Raw genomic sequence first — 16,538 nt, 5'->3', positions numbered from 1 at the left:
GTGATAAATCTGATTTTAAACGTTTGTGTAGGTTTGGTAGCACCATTATGGACTTTGAAATTACTGCAAATACTACAATTCAAGACGAAGATGTTGATGCACTTCTAACAGCATTATTCAATGATCTGAGGATTGACTTTCCTATAAGGTTTGAGAGTAAGTAACTTTAATTCTGTTGTAATTGGAATGACCTTAGAGTCATTTTAATGTCATGTTACCATTAAGATTATTTGTCTTGAGAACAGGGGTGTCAAACTCATATTAGCTCAGGGGCCGCATGGAGGAAAATATATTACCAAGTGGGCCGGATCGGTAAAATAATGGTATATAACTTAAAAACAATTGCCGTCAATTATACGTAGATTGTCAGTATTTGTGGGCCAGCCGTAAGTTACGGACTTCAACTGTAATCATATTGTTCCAAAAAATAACACAAATGCAAATGGAATGGAAACACTTTGCCTGTATGAGTTACGGACGTGTTATGCATATACGTATATTGTTCCCAGAATGCATTGTGTGGCGCAGTTAATGAAGTTATAAGGACTTTAATCCTTGTCATATGTATTTGAGTTACCAGTAATTGAATTTGTTTTGTATTTAACACGTTTATGTCGGTCTATGATTTAAAAAAAAAAAAGATTAAACAAACCGTAACTTTAAGTTGTGTGTAAAATAATGACATCCAGGACGATTCCATGTACAAGTTGCATTGCTCATCTGAGGACTGCTTGTAAAATTATGAATTTCTATGTTTTGTTTGGGGATGGCTGATTAATTGACATAGCAAAAACATTTTTACTTTACAAAAACGCCTCGCTGACCGAATTAAACCCCTTTGTGGGCCTGATCCGGCCCGTGGGCCGTATGTTTGACACCCCTGCTTGAGAAACCTCTGCAGAATAATAATTGTACACCTTTTATGTTGCTTTCCTTCAAAGGCAGAAGAAACTTAACATTTCAACTACCTAGTGTGTTCTTCGGTGACAGTTTGAATGTGACATGTGGCCCACCACCAGAGGGCCTCGAGTTTCGTATCGAAAGGACTGAATGGACACTTGATGATGCTGTAATAATTGAAGACATTATACACAGCTTTTCACGAGCTAATGGAGCGGAAACGCTGACTATCACAAATTTCTTTTTTACTGACAATGGTAAGAAACACTTGAAGCACTGTATATGCACAAGGGCCCTATTTACGTGTGCAGCACAAGTTTAGCACTAAGCGCAGTGTAACTGTGCACATGGGCGGACTTTTCTTTCTTTTGGTATTTTCGTAGACTTTGCACAGGTAGAATTGGTCGTAAGGGGGTGTATATGCCGTTGTGGGATGGAACGCAACTGACTTCCGTGCCATGAAACTGCTCCCCTCATTCCCATTTAAATTAGGCGGTGGAAGTGCGCACATGCTTCAGGAAGTTGTGGAAGCAGAAATTGAGTCTGAAAGACCGCCTTGCACCCCTGATTGTGTATCTGTGTGTGTGATCCCGGGAACCCCACCCCATTTGTGACACGTGGTCAGGGGGTGCTATTAACGTATTATTAAGATGATAATGATAATTCGTTCAATGAATTGATTTCTACAACAATTCGGAGGGATTGTTTTACGCATTTGGCGTATTCATGAATAAAATCTGATGACGTCCACCACACATGTCCATGGAGCACCAAATCTATATGCCTGGGCCTACCAAAATCGCATTCCATCACCTGCGCCAGAATTTAGACCTGCTTTTTGCAAGTCTATAATCAAGTCACCTTTTTATCACCAAATTTTGTCATACGCTGGGGGTGCGGCAGCCACACAAATACGCTAAACCAGGGGTGGGCAAACTTGGTCCTCAAAGGCCGGAGTCATTGAGGTTTTGGAGTCTTCCAACACAAGCTGATTCCAATCAACAGGATTATTATAAGGCTTATGCAGAGCTTGCTGATGAGCTGATCATATATCAGCTGTGTTGGAGAAGGGAAACATCCAAAACCTGCAGGACTCTGGCCCTCGAGCACCGAGTTTGCCCATCCCTGGGCTAAACTATACTTAAATTGACACCAAAATGAAGATATACCAGTTTTTACACCGAGTGCAGTCTACTTAGTGGTTCTCAACCCTGGTCCTCTGAGACCTCTATCCAGCCTGTTTTTTATGTCTCCATCAGCCAACACAGGTGAGTATCATTATCAGGCTTCATGCAGAACTTGCTGATTAGCTGATCAACTCACCTGTGTTGGCTGAAGAAGACATGGAAAACAGGCTGGATAGGGGTTCCTGAGGACCGGGGTAGAGAACCACTGGCTTTGTCACCAAATTGGCATGCGTGTCATCTCCATCCCCGAAACGGGATACTAGACTTGCTCTTGCCTGAAAATGAAGATGCACACATTTTTACGCCAAGCACACGGGCACCCTTCTACGACAACTAGGGAACTGGGCTACTAGGCCAAACCGAGGAAAAACAACTCCACTGAGTGCTTTACACTAGTTGAAATCTGTTTCCATTTACTGCCATCTGCCACATTTTAGAATACTTGGTAGTTGGCAGTGAAATCTTACATTAATTTGCATAACAATATTATTTCAGGACTCTATCAATGTCAGCTGTTTGATGGGGAGTCAAGTTTCCTGCAGGACTCCAATGAACCGTTCAGTCTTTTGGAAACACCCATAGTGCAGACTGTTCCCCTTCAAAACAAGATCTTGTGTGAGGCTGGCCAGCAAGTGCCAATACAGTGCTCTGTCCAGGACCCCTACCAAGTGAGGTTTAACAACATCCCAAATACAGGTAAAACTAAAAGTGCAAAAAACAGAAAGACATCAAAATTATATTTTGCATTTGTTAAGTTATGCAGAACAACAGTAGCTTGACTCTTATAGGCAAAAGTTTGGAATTTCTAACGAAACCATTTGTCATTTTAATCAAATAGATAAAACAACAAAAATACATTTTCAGAATTTTCCCAACATTTTTGACCATGTGCCGCCATTTTGAAATTTTCTAATATTGTGAACGTTCAATGAAATGTACAGTATACCACTGCTACTATTTACACATTTGGTGTTTCTGGGTATTTCTTTGCACCAAAGGGATCTTTGGGACTTTATTCACATTAAAAATGGTTATTGAATTTTCCCGCCAATTTTTACTCTGTGCCGCTATTTTGAATTTCTTGAAAATAGCAACATTTTAACAGAAGTTACCACCACATTAAATTATATTTGTTGGCGTTTCCCGACACTAATGAAGCCTAGCCAGTTGTATTTCGCTATTCCATTTGAACATTTACTGTACTGCCAATTTTCCTTGAGAGAAGCCATTAAGAATTTTTCAAAAATGGTATACGTAGTATACATACCACTTGTCATAGTAATCATTATTGATGACTAGAACCCTCAGATGGCTCAAACGTAGGATAACGTCCCTTATCAACAAATCTCAAAACCTGACTACATAATAATATTATAATCACAGCTGAACCTAAGTGACTTACTAACAGTTGCGAGTGGTAACCTATTAGAGTGGGCATGCTGGAGTGACACATATTTTGGGGTATTTTTATTCTTATTCTTAATTTTAATATTAAATATTATTTAATTATTATTTTATACCACTATGTAGGTATAAAATTAAATCGGAAATATTCAGGACTGACGCAGCTTGATGCACACACACTGTAATGTAACCAGCTCCGTGGTGAGTGAAATGACACAATCACATGCCCACAAATTTGCAAATACGTTGGAATTTGCAGTATTCGGAACTGGCTCGTGCCCACGAAGTGGGCTCAACCCAGGAGAGGAAAAAATGACATCGCAGCGGAGCCACAAGTGATTTCAACCAACAATCAAGTTTGCTAACCTGTGGACAGTCAGCGAGCCATTTATGTTTCTCGTACGTCCTGGCTTGAAAGTGACGGACAAAATTCTTCCCCATTTTCGTGATGATTACTTCAGGAGTAGAAAGACCACTTGAAATTATATTCTTCTTTTCCTCAAAAGTTCCCAGAGAAAACGGCACTCATTGTGACTCGGCAATGAACTGAACCACTGACTGTTTACCGCAGAACAAGTCAAGTAAGCCAATTATGCGCACGCACGTTATCAGCTGCCAGCTTTTTTTTGCCATTTGCACGTACAAAAACAACCTCTTGGAATTAAGACAACTTGATTTCTCATTGTGCATTCGCAAAACAAGCTGTCAGCTTTTCAGCTTTCCGTGAGGAAAACAGATTACACATAAGAATTTAAGACCAAAACAGTAAAACTAAGGTATTGTATAATAGAGGACACTGACTATATAAAAATATTTTCAATGATTTTATTGAAGGGCTTGGGCATAACTGCATTAATATCTTATTATGACCGCTCGCCACTGCTTACTAACTTAGTTAAATGGTCGCAAAGTCCAAATTGGCAGTAAAATTCAATAACCATTTTTAATGTGAATAAGAACCCCTTAACCATTCATTTGTGCCAAAGAAATACTCAAAAACACCAAATGTGCAAATAATAATAATGCAATACATTTCATTGAAATTTCACAAATTTTAAGAATTTCATAATGGTGGCACATGATCAAAGATGGCGGGAAAACTCAAAAAAATTATTTTTGTTGTGCTTTTGTTTTCATCTATTTGATTATAATGCCAAATGGTCTCGTTAGAAATTACAAACTTTTGCCAAATCAGTATGAGCTAATCTATAGTGTCGCCCCAAATTATTGTTAGCCTCGCCAATTGTGAGTTAAAGTGAATTTGTATCTGTTGAGAAGGGATCTTGTGGCTGCAATAACACAAGAAAATGAGAAAATATATGACAAATTACACAACATTTGTGTGTGGAATTTGCAAATTCTTGTGTTGGTTTTCCCGAATGCAGAATTTTCAAAAATGCACAAAGCAAAATTCAGTTTTTGAATAATTTTGACTAAACTGTATGTTAATAATGTTTCACAATGCTGGGTTTTGTGTGTACATGTTTAGGAACAGGCCCTGTCATCCAACAACTGATAACAATCACACAAGAAGACTGTGATAACCAAGAATTAATCATTACTTGTGAAGTGGTTGAAAATTCTCGATTCACACGGAACATAACATTGCTGTTAATCAATGATGGTAAGCCCTGAGCCAGCAATGACAACACATTTAATACTTGAGAGTTAAAGCTTTTATCCCCATCTTCCATCACTTGGGTAAACATGCATTGTCTTTCCAGGTACATTCACATGTGTAGCTGATCCAGACTTCGGAAATGGGTTTTTAAATGACGTGGGAAGAGCTTCTTGTGAATCAGAGCAGGTGGGACAAAAGACTGCCATTTGCAGGGCAAGTGGAGAATGGGAAGCTCGAGACGACAACTGCACCCTCCAGAGGATTACACAACTACTCATTCAATCCACGGTGAGATGGTTGACTTTTTTTCCCCCCACGAAATTGAAATGTAAAGAGGATTTGAGTTATTGGACAACTAATGGGAGCCATTTCCCCATAAGGGGTTATCTGGAGTGACTGACTAACCCCTAAATTACACCGCATGCGTGTGTTGGGATCCGCTCCGGCGGCGGAGTAGAATCTTTTCCATTCTATCAGCTTGTTCAATTTACACGGACTGCGTATGCATTGCGGGTCGACTGCGGACCAGCTCCGTCGTGCCGCAGTTCGTCGGACGAATAGAACTATTTTCTATTTTTTGCCGGACGTCGCATCCTTTGGCATCCGTTGGCATCCGTCAAATGGCAAAGTGGCACAGAACACATCAAGTGGGACAGGAAGACCGACGCAGTTTCAAAATAAAACATTTTTGGTTACTTTTCAGAATAACACTCACCAGTTCCTATTTCGCAATCATGTCAGCAAAACGTCATAATGGGCGGAGCCAGGCCTGGAGTCAACAGGCCAGGTGCTTATTCACGGTTTAAATTTAAACACCAGCGAACATAGACGAGGAGAGATTTATAATGGAGGTGGAAAGCCACAAAATTATATATGACCTGGCACATCCTAAAAAATGCAGCATGGAACGTCATAGCAGAAGCTATGGGAGTGGACGGTGATTTATTACTAACTTCAGTAAAAACTTCAATGCAAGTTGTGCCACATAATTGCGTGTGATCATGCGACACACGGCGGGAAGTTGCCGGTGATGGAGCTGGCGGACCGCAGTTGTTGCAGCCGGTGAGTTTTGTCCATGGTATTGGCGTGTTTGGACCACGTAGTCAAGACTGAGCGGAGCGGATCTGCAACGCACACGCATGCGGTGTAATCTCGGGGGTAACACTGCATTTGGCACATGGACTACAAATCTGAGTTTGACGACAGACAATATATTTTCCTGAGTTTTAAAGTTTTCAAATAGAAAACTTGATGCACATATTGATTGTAACATTTTTTCCCCCTCTGAAAATGCAGTTGTTGACTGAAGAGACTTTAGAAGAATTCCTGGACGAACTCCGCAATGTTACTCTAGAACAAAGCGACGAAGTGGTTCAATCGCCTAACGACATTGAGGCCGTTGTTAGAATTTTGAACAATGTATCCAACTTTGTGACAACATTCGGTATCACGATAAGTCAGGACTCTATGGAGGTACGTGTGTTTGTGTTGTTTCATCTAACAATACAGTAGGCGTTAAGACAAGTACTGACTCTAGTTCTTTTTCCCTTTTTACTCTAGGATGTCCTATTCGTTACTGATGTCCTTACTAGAGATGCGGCAAGAGAATCATGGGATATTCTTAACTTTGAAGCTATCATAGAGTCTATAGACCCAAGAACCATCACTCCCAGAAATGAGAGTGTCAGTTCATTATTGTTGTTTGCTCTGGAGGGTATAACACGTAGGCTTGTCAATGCATCCTTTGGCATTGAAACGCCTTTGATTCTCTTGAACAAAACTACATTCATCAACAATTTCAACGGGGACTTTAATTCTACAGTGGAGATAGAAATACAGGAGGCTGATGGAGCAACAAACCTCACTGTGATAACCTTTGAAACCATGAATAATGTAATTCCTCCAAGAGATGGGAACAACTTTTCGGGCAGGGTCATCAATGGGAGAGTCGTACTTGTTCAGTCTGACACCATCATCGACAATATCACTTTCACATTTGACATAGTCAATAATAGTCTGGGAAACCCACAGTGTGTGTTCTGGAACTTTTCCCTCTCCGGCGGTCTGGGAGGATGGGATGATGAAGGCTGCGAACTTGTCGGAGAGGATGAAACAGTCACATGTCAGTGTGACCACCTGACCTCATTTTCAATCCTCATGTCACCTATTGATATAATCAGCCGTCTGTTGGATTTCATAAGCTATATTGGCGTCGGCATTTCCATGGCATCTTTAGTGATATGCCTCATTATTGAGGCTTTTATATTGAGAAAAGTTAGCAATAACGCCACGTCATACTTGCGCCATGTTTCCATTGTTAACATTGCAGTTTGTCTCCTGATTGCAAACATTTGGTTCATTGTTGGTGCAAGTATCTCTGAAGAACCTAGAAATAGAAGAAACCCAGACGTATGCACCGCTGCTACCTTTTTCATCCATTTATTTTACTTAGCCCTCTTTTTCTGGATGTTATCATCAGCCTTGTTGTTATTCTACCGCTTAATATGGATCTTTGGTGGAAGACTTTCAACAAACACAATGTTGGCAATTGGATTCTCTCTTGGCTATGGAGCCCCACTGCTTATCGCAGTCGTTACTATCGCTGTAACTGCACCAAACGATGCTTACATTCGAGAAAATGTGATCTGCTGGCTCAATTGGGATACGTCAAGAGCTCTGCTGGCATTTGTGGTCCCTGCACTGGTCATCGTGTTTATAAACATTATAATCCTAATTGTGGTGACAGTTAAAATATTGCAGAGTCGTGGAATGACAAACAATGTACAAGAAGATGAGAAGTATGTCCTGGTGGTCATTATTAGGAGCTTAGCCATCCTCACACCGTTCTTTGGAATAACATGGGGTCTTGGAGTTGGAATCTTGATTGACCCAAGTAATATTGGAATCCACATTGCCTTCGCCTTCTTCAACTCTCTGCAAGTGAGTTTCCGATAATTGTGTTGTATGTATTTATTTCATGTGTTTATCTCTTTTGTATTTGGTCATATATTATTTCTTTTACTTAAATTTTTTTTCCAATCTTGTGTCAATATTTAGTCAACCGAGCCCATCTATGGTGGAAATTCATTACCAGATCCTAAAAAGTCTAACATCAAAACACAAAGACTTCCAGCTGACTTGGATTAAGCCCATGAAATTGTTATCTGTTTAACCTTACACAACCAATTAATCAATAACAATATTTATAAAGCACTTCAAAAACAACAGGAATAAAGGTGATTAGATGAAAGTGTAAGAAATAAAAAATAGAATACACAAGGACAGGCCGGATAATAAAAATCAATATATATCAAACTAGGTTGAAAGCCAGTTAAAAATCCGGGCATTCTGGATAAGATTAATGGGATTTTAAAAGTAAAGAGCATTACAATCTTCAAGTAAAGCTGTAATAAAAGCATTGATTACAGTTTCAAGATCCTGACGTGACAAAAATAAACCTCTTTGAAGTTAATTGCCTCCACTAAACAGTTTTTATCCTTCTTGGCGACCAGAGAGCAGAGAGGGAGGGCGCAAGACGAAAAAGAGACTGCAAACACTGATGTGTTTTGTTCTGATTGATGTGCAATGTCCTAAAAAAGAACAACAACAACAACAACAAAAAAGTGCCAGTGGGTGCTAGTTAGCCCTAAGGACAGCATGAGTAGCCCAGGGGTCTGTTCTAAAATTAGCTTACCAGTGATTGGACACTGTGACTTACTAAGAAGAATCAACATTTGTTTATTGACAATTTGACATGTTTTGTCTGTACAGAATATTGTATACTTTGCGTAGAAAAAAGAGAATAGATTGTGTTCAATGCGGGAAAAAAAGCTGCTTTTTTCAGTAAACTATTTTAAAAAAAGGTCATTTTAGAGCTGTAATTGTAATACCGTGATACCATAGTATCTCAGCTATCATTCCGTCAAAATCTAATATTGGCCCATGCCTAGTCTTGGCTTGCTTTAAAGGGATGTAATATGTTGTATATACTGAACAGTGGAACCTGCAAAGTTGTTAATTATTTGCGTGACAGTGGTCAACTTTCAGAATGTACTAATTTCAAAATAATATTTTTAAAGTTTTCATTAAAAACATTCTTATTGGTGAAGTGGGCAAATATTTTACCATTGTACATTCAAAGTTAAATGACAAATAATATACTCATCATTAACTTTCACACCTTGCTGAGGCATGATGTACTTACAACGGGATATTATTGGTATAGAGGAGCAAAACTGCCAAAATTAAAAATAAATGACTAAATGAATAAAAGTGAAAATAAAAACAGATATAAAAAATATATAATTTAAAAAATAAATACAAATGGAAATAAAAACGACAACAAATATGTATCCATAAATAAATAAATAAAATAAAAAAATAAAAAACGAGAACCACAACTTGCGACTTGAGTTGCTCGACAACAAGTTGTGGTGACAGTGGACAAGTACTGGAGCTCTCTATGCAAGCCGGGGGGGCCGCCCCCTCAATTGAATAACATTTCGACCTGACAGAGTGTCTGCAGCATGAAATAGATAAATGTGAGACCAGAGCATTTTTATTGATTGATTGATATTTAATTATATTTATATTTATTTTTAGATCTTGTTTTTTATTTTTGTATTTATTTTTACATGTATTTATTTATTTAGGGATATATATATACAGTATACACAATATTTTGTTGTTTTTATTTCCATTCATATTTATTTTTTTGTATTTCATTTTTGAATTGTATTTTTATATCCGTTTTGATTTTCACATTTATTTATTTTATTTTTTGGGCAGTTTTGGTCCTCCATATACTGCTAGTGCTGGGAGTCTCACATTAACCTACTGTATTAGACTTTGAATAGAGGTTCTAAGTCTAATACAGTAGGTTAATGTGATAATATGATTTTATGTTTTACAATGTGCTGCATGTTCATCAAGAAATTAATTTTTTTGTTGTCTAAAGCTTCTCTTCTTATCTTCACATAGGGTTTTTTCATATTAGTTTTCGGAACGCTCTTAGACAAAAAGGTACGTGCCACTAATACATAAAAAAAAAAGAAGCAATTTGGGGTTTTGGGGTATGCTACCAAGCTAAACTAACTCACATTTTGCTTCTTAAATGACTTTGAATCTTATGAGTGGTCTTCTGTAATTATGCATAGTTGAAATGAGCATAGCAATTACGATCATTGCATCTCAGCTTTCCCACAATTGTCTTAGTTTTGATGTTATATTTGCTTCAATTTGCTTCATTGTTTTATTGGTAACACACATTGGAAAATTTAGTTTAAAAATCACAAATCTTGACATAACTCCTGCCAGACTTATCAGAGTTGTGCTGTCAGATGCTAATTTGTGTGCACTACATTTTTTTCAGGTTCGGTCAGAAATAGCGGTGTTGACATCGTCTCAATTTACCAGGAGTGGGACAAAGGTAAGAACGCACTGAATTCATCCGCACTGTTCATAGATCACATTATCGTTTCTCCAATAATGACGTGTGGTTTTGGCAATTCTTTTAGACCACGAGTGCTGGATCATCAAGTGGATGGCAGATTTTTAAGAACTTGGGAAGAAGAGGTATAGCATCTTTTGAGAAGTGTGCAATATACTTCTTGTGCTCTGTTTTGCCCATGCAAGCCTCATTTAGCATGTTGGGAATTTGGCAGACCACACCGAATGATTTTGGGCATTCCAGTGGACTGAGAGTATTTTCTTTTACATGCTCCCAACGCACCTGACCAGTTGGTGGCTGAAAATAGGTTAAACTTTGCGCCTGCTGGAAGCAGGTATAAGTTGTGGCGCAGGTGATGTAACGCAATTTTGGTGAATTTGATTGAAGTCGAGGCAGACAGATTCTATGCTTCGCTCCACAGATGTGGTGGATATCATCTTATTTCATTCATAAGTATGACAACAGTGTGCATCAAACTTTCTGAATCATTGAAGAAATCAATACATTTACTTACAGTACATTATAATCTTTTTTTATATTTTTAAAATCACCCCACTGGCCACGGCACAGATATGGGTCGGGATGTCGTCACACATAGAGATGAACGATTGAGGTGAAATGTGCTCTCCAAGTGCCAACTTAATGATCCGTGAGCTCCCTGGCCAACTTTTCATCATCTGCAAGTGGAGATCTTCTTGCAGTTCCTCATAAACATACTTTGCGCGCATTGATCTCCTACATCAGGGTTCACCAATTCCGGTCCTTGAGGTGCGGAGTCCAGCAAGTTTTAGATGTTTCTGCCTACCAACACACCTGATACTAAAGATCAGGATCGTTATCAGGCATGCTGATAAGTTGATTATACGAATCAGGTGTGCTCGTGGGTGGAACTATCTAAAACCTGCAGGACTACGGACCTCGAGGACTAGAATTGGTGAACCCTGTCCTACATGGACCCTAGAGAGTCCGTTTCTGCTTCCACCATGTTAGACCATGCGTCTCTGCTACAATGTACTGTATTTAAAGGGGATGTATCTCAGTATTTTAAGCCATTCCACAGTTAACTACAGTACAGGCATATAATGATTAAATATTTCCTTTGACACCATGGCAATGTAATTTTTTAGGAAATATTAGGTATTTTGCTGCCGATTTCTCTTAAGTGGAAGTAAAACGCCCAGTTCAGTACAACCCCGCCTCTCCCCGTGTGGTTGCCGCGCCCCTAAGCCGGTTGCTGCATGCAACGCCCACAAAACTCAGGAGAGCTGCGTTCAAGCACTCCTCTGAGTGGCCACACATTCTTTAAATGGGGAAATTGGATGGATGTTTAATTCTTCAATAAACATTTGAAACAAAACAGCTCATTTGCCGCAATAAATCGTAGTTGAGGAGGAAGGAAGGGGGAAAAAAAACCCTGAGTGGGACATGAACCCGGGACCTTCTGCTTATAGTGTGAGCACACAAACCACTACACCATTCATTCATTTAGGTTAAATAGTGCAGAAATTGTACTTGTAGTTTACACAAGTGTCAGCCACAACTTTCTGGGAATTTAAGACGGCCAATTGTCATTGCACTTTGCCGTTGCAAATGGAAAAGGATAATTGATTGCTTTGAATTCATTTGGATAGAACATTTACTGATAAAGGCTTTTATCACTATCCTGCAAGCATGAAGTTCTCAGAGAAAGTGGACATGTGTTTAGTCCGCATAGGCGGTGCGGGGGTGGGTCCACACCTGATGACGTCATAGAGTAAGCACCCGCTAATTTTCTCGGGTTGGTAGGGGCTGGTGCTTGGAGAGCAGAATGACCTAGAATTTCTCATAGAGGGGCAAATGGGGGAAAACACCACTTTGGTGAGGAATTAGCATTTTAACTTGGCTAAAAGCGCCAAAAAGTTGATTTTTCACGTTACTGTCCTTTTAACTCATTCATTTTAAATGAAGCAACCCCCTTCACATCCAGCTGTTTTACTGGATTTTGACTGATTTTGCAAGGCCCACAGAATATTGTGTTCTATTGCTATAAAAACATGGATCTTACCAAAACAAAGATTAGAGACGCTGCTTTCATCAGGAAAAATCTATATCTGTTTCCGTTTTGCAGCAATTAGCATTAGAATATAGCTAAGTTTTATCACTATTCACAAATCTGTTTAAAACACTGGGGAAAAGAGCTTTTTTGCAACATGGCCCTAGTTGATCTCTTATACTCTGCTTGTAAATTTTGTATTAACTACCATTGCTTTAAACGACCTGTTCAGGTCAGAGGCTGCATCAAAGCCTTCTGTATACTAGCATCATTTAGTTTTGTTTTTTTAAACCGTATACATACGTTTTTTGGGACCATGGCAATATTTAAAATAGAACGTTTTTATACGTTTTTATACGTGTTTTTTTTTTATAGCAAATGAGTTAAAGGGAATGAGAGCAGCCAAATTGGCTGTGTTCACTCCCACAACAGTGCAAAGAAATGTTTCTAACTGCGCACATCTGGAAAAATGCCAAAATAAGGGAAACTCCACCCATGTAAAATATGTAAGACCGCGCTTTGCACAGGGCACGAAAATAGGGTCCCTGAGTTTTGGTATTTGTACTTGATTTTTGTAGCTCATTCTGGGCATTTATTTATCTCATAGTTGCCATTCAACAATTGGTAGCTACAATCCTGTCAAGCGAGGAACTCGACAATCAATTGATTAGGTTATACTTTACTCATCAGGTGAGAATACGCAGAAGCATGTAAAGTACTGAATGGATGGTTGCATGGATGTATCCATGCAACCATCCATTCAATCATCCATCCATTTTCTATGCTGAATATTAATACGGGCTATGCATGAGCTGCCTAGCCCATCTGACTTTGTACAAAAGACGGACTACAATCTGGGCTGGTTGCTGGTTAATTGCAGGGCCCATACTGTATTGTATGTAGACAAAAATTAACACTCAGCATAAGACAGTCAACATAGCAACAGATGACAGCAACCAAGATGTGGAGTATAAATCTAGCCATTTCGTCACTGATTTAATCTGTTTTGTTGTGTTTTTCAGGCGGTAACAATGTATCATCCAATATCTCTTCATCATCTCAGGCAATCAACACTTGATAACTGCCGCAAACATCTCTACTCAGGCTGACCAAGCAACAAACTGTTCCCAAAAAAGGGTGTGAATGCTGAGCAATAAGAGGTCACAAGTACAATAACACTACTATTCTGTTAATACTGTACAGTACATGCACATACACTCAAAATATTACAACTACTGTATTCGGGTCAAAGGGTTATTTTTTCTATACAGTGTGTGTGTATATTATATATATATATATATATATTGTTCTCTAACAAGGAGCTGAATGACAAAATTAGACCAGTGGCCACATTCCTGTTTGGATCCTTGCTTGCAAGGTACTGTTGGTTAATTATTAGGTGATATCTAGGTCTCATGTCAAAATGTGAAGAGCAGGATGAGGAGGATCGTTTGAATACCAGTGGTAATTGTCAAAATGTGTGGAATGTAGGTTCATTCTGAAATTTCATCCGAAAACCGATGGTGATTATCCCTATCTTTTTGTGCTTAATGTATGCATTCTAATCACAGTAACAGTTACTTTGTATGTTGCATGTTTGTGTATTTTCCTTGAATTTTACCAGCTGTGTGTTACTTAACATACTTGCCCGATAGGAGCTATATTGCTATACAGTGGAAATGGCCTCTGTCCTTAAGTAAAACTCCCTTTACTAAATGTATTGAGTGCTATGAACATGCAATGCATTAGGCACATTAGTATGCTTGAAAAAAATATATATATATGTATAATTTTTTTAATAATTTTTCTGTACATGATTTGATAGTAACATTTAATATAATCCTGAATAAAGGATATCAAGCAATGACTGATCTTATTGACTTTTGAATAGTTTTGTTTAGAAATAGTTTAGTTTCATTGTGAGTGTAGATGTCTCTGTGTGCCCTGCGATTGGCTGGCAATCCCCCCCCACCTACTGCCCAAAGCCAGCTGGGATAGGCTCCAGCACCCCCCGCAACCCAAGGTGAAGACAAGCGGTTAAGAAAATGGATCCTAAGGAGGCAGCGCAAAACGACTACACACGGCTATCTGCCATTGTTGTTGACAGACTGGCGGTTCGCGCGCAGTCACGCGAGAATTGGAGCATACGTCATCAAACTACGACGATGCGTCGTCATCGAGCTGTGACTACAACGTCGTCACTGGAGGAGTAACCTGCATATGGTGTCCAGATCGAAGCGTACGAGGCCCGTGTTGAACTCTTTCCACTCTGGAGCCCGGTTTCAAAAGTGATCAGTTTCAAGCTCCGAAACCGCGCCATCGTTTGGATGAACGGCCTAAACGGTAAGAAACTTGTGAGGATACACTGAAACTGGCTTTTGTGTGGACGGCACCTAAACAGACCAACACTAATGACCTAACGAGATACACCTGGGGAAACGAGACAGAGGGCACTGATTGCTCACCCACACTGGGAAGGGAAGACACACACAGGTGGGCATAACGAGACAAAGACAGAAACGAGGAACACATGACTAAAGCACCAATCACAGACAAATAAACACAAACACCCAGAACACAAAGAAAAACCGAACCCAAACAGAACCCAAACATGACAACTTTTATATGAACTGTCAAACTACTGAATGTCATTGGAGGAAAAAGGTGCTTGATCACCGAGTTAAATCCAGATAAAATCTTCTGTGGATGAATAAATATCTTTAAGATGTACACATTTACAATTATTTGGCAACAAACCCTGAACATAGAACAGTTAAGTTAAAATGTAAGGCAATTCAAGCCCACATGCACCACATTGGTGGCCCCTGGTCTAGGGCTTCTGGCTCTAGATCAGGGGCGGCAAACTGCGATCTTCGTGGTAAAAATCGTGGTAAAAATCTTGCAGATTTTAGAGGTTTCCCAACTCTAACTGCAGCTGATTCCAATTAACAGAATCATTATCAGACTTATGCAGAGATTGCTGATGAGCTGATTATGAACAATCTGTGTTGAAAAAGGGAAATACCCAAAACCTGCAGGACTCCGGTCCTCGAGGACCGGATCTCGCCATCCCTGATCTAGATCCTTCTGGTGTACATGGAAAGGATGAAGATGATTCCTGCAGGGAAGATGTTATGTTGGGGTGGTGATTGCGGACCCATGTGCAGGAAAGCATGGCAAGGAGGTGCAGTCAAAAAAGGGATTTAATTAGACAAAAACAAGTAGGAAAACAAGATTCTGGCTGAGAAACAAAACAACATCCAAAATAGGCAAACAGAGCAAAAGGTGATGAAACGAAAGGGCATAAATGCGGAAGCATAACGGGAGGAAACAATAATGACTATGACTAAGACTATGGCCGCGTCCAGACTCTTCAGAATTCGTACTTGTAGTTTTCTCGCGTTTCACGGCAAACTATGGAGAGGCGACCGGCAACTCTCCTGCTAGCGCTATTTTGCCGACAGAATTCAAACTTGTATAGTTCTCGCGCGGTTCACGGCAAAATAGCGCTATGTGAGCTTTTAAAACACGGCAAAATATCCACTTTGGAGAGAAAATTCATCCATCCATCTTTCATCCCAACCGCCTATCCTAATATGAGATAATTATTATGGTGGACCAACCGTCACGTACGTGTTTAAATTAGATATCTGAATAACCAGCAACAACCGAACGAGGACTCAGCGTAAACGAATGAACAATTTTCCATTTTAGATCATGAAACCTTTCTAAAACAGCGTAACAAGTTGACCTGCCTTGATAAAATTACCTCACCGCAACAAAAATAACCGTGTTCTCATTAAATTGGGCATATTTACAATGAATATATGCTTGTTAATTACCGTGCAGTTCTGCGTTGTGTTTGTCTGCATCCCACGTTGACGCGTGTCGCTTTCGCGCGAGATCCAGTGTACCTCACGCCCACATTTCACTTCAAGCCACCGC

General features: G+C 39.5%; 1 protein-coding gene and 1 long non-coding RNA gene across 2 annotated transcripts in view; one reads left to right on the top strand and one right to left on the bottom strand.

Annotated features, from left to right (window-relative positions):
- The window catches only part of LOC144039693 (adhesion G-protein coupled receptor F1-like), a 19,698-nt gene extending 5,282 nt beyond the window's left edge, over nt 1–14,416 (top strand). Inside the window, exons 11-21 of the mRNA XM_077553310.1 lie at nt 32–156; nt 942–1,157; nt 2,583–2,783; nt 4,981–5,115; nt 5,216–5,400; nt 6,409–6,585; nt 6,673–8,052; nt 10,093–10,134; nt 10,484–10,540; nt 10,629–10,686; nt 13,616–14,416. Of these exons, the coding sequence (XP_077409436.1) occupies nt 32–156; nt 942–1,157; nt 2,583–2,783; nt 4,981–5,115; nt 5,216–5,400; nt 6,409–6,585; nt 6,673–8,052; nt 10,093–10,134; nt 10,484–10,540; nt 10,629–10,686; nt 13,616–13,671 (2,632 nt within the window). The 3' untranslated portion in view covers nt 13,672–14,416. The remainder of the gene's footprint in view (nt 1–31; nt 157–941; nt 1,158–2,582; nt 2,784–4,980; nt 5,116–5,215; nt 5,401–6,408; nt 6,586–6,672; nt 8,053–10,092; nt 10,135–10,483; nt 10,541–10,628; nt 10,687–13,615) is intronic.
- LOC144039695 (uncharacterized) overlaps nt 1–16,538 on the bottom strand; it is an 18,506-nt gene extending 1,968 nt beyond the window's left edge. The window contains exons 1-2 of the long non-coding RNA XR_013289515.1: nt 16,436–16,538; nt 2,224–2,362 (exon numbers count right to left, since the gene is read on the bottom strand). This is a non-coding gene — a long non-coding RNA (uncharacterized LOC144039695). The remainder of the gene's footprint in view (nt 1–2,223; nt 2,363–16,435) is intronic.

This window comes from Vanacampus margaritifer, chromosome 19 (genome assembly GCF_051991255.1).
Source record: "Vanacampus margaritifer isolate UIUO_Vmar chromosome 19, RoL_Vmar_1.0, whole genome shotgun sequence".
NCBI lineage: Eukaryota > Metazoa > Chordata > Actinopteri > Syngnathiformes > Syngnathidae > Vanacampus > Vanacampus margaritifer.
Note: the sequence above shows the minus strand (reverse complement) of the source record. Positions and strands in the feature narration are given on the sequence as shown.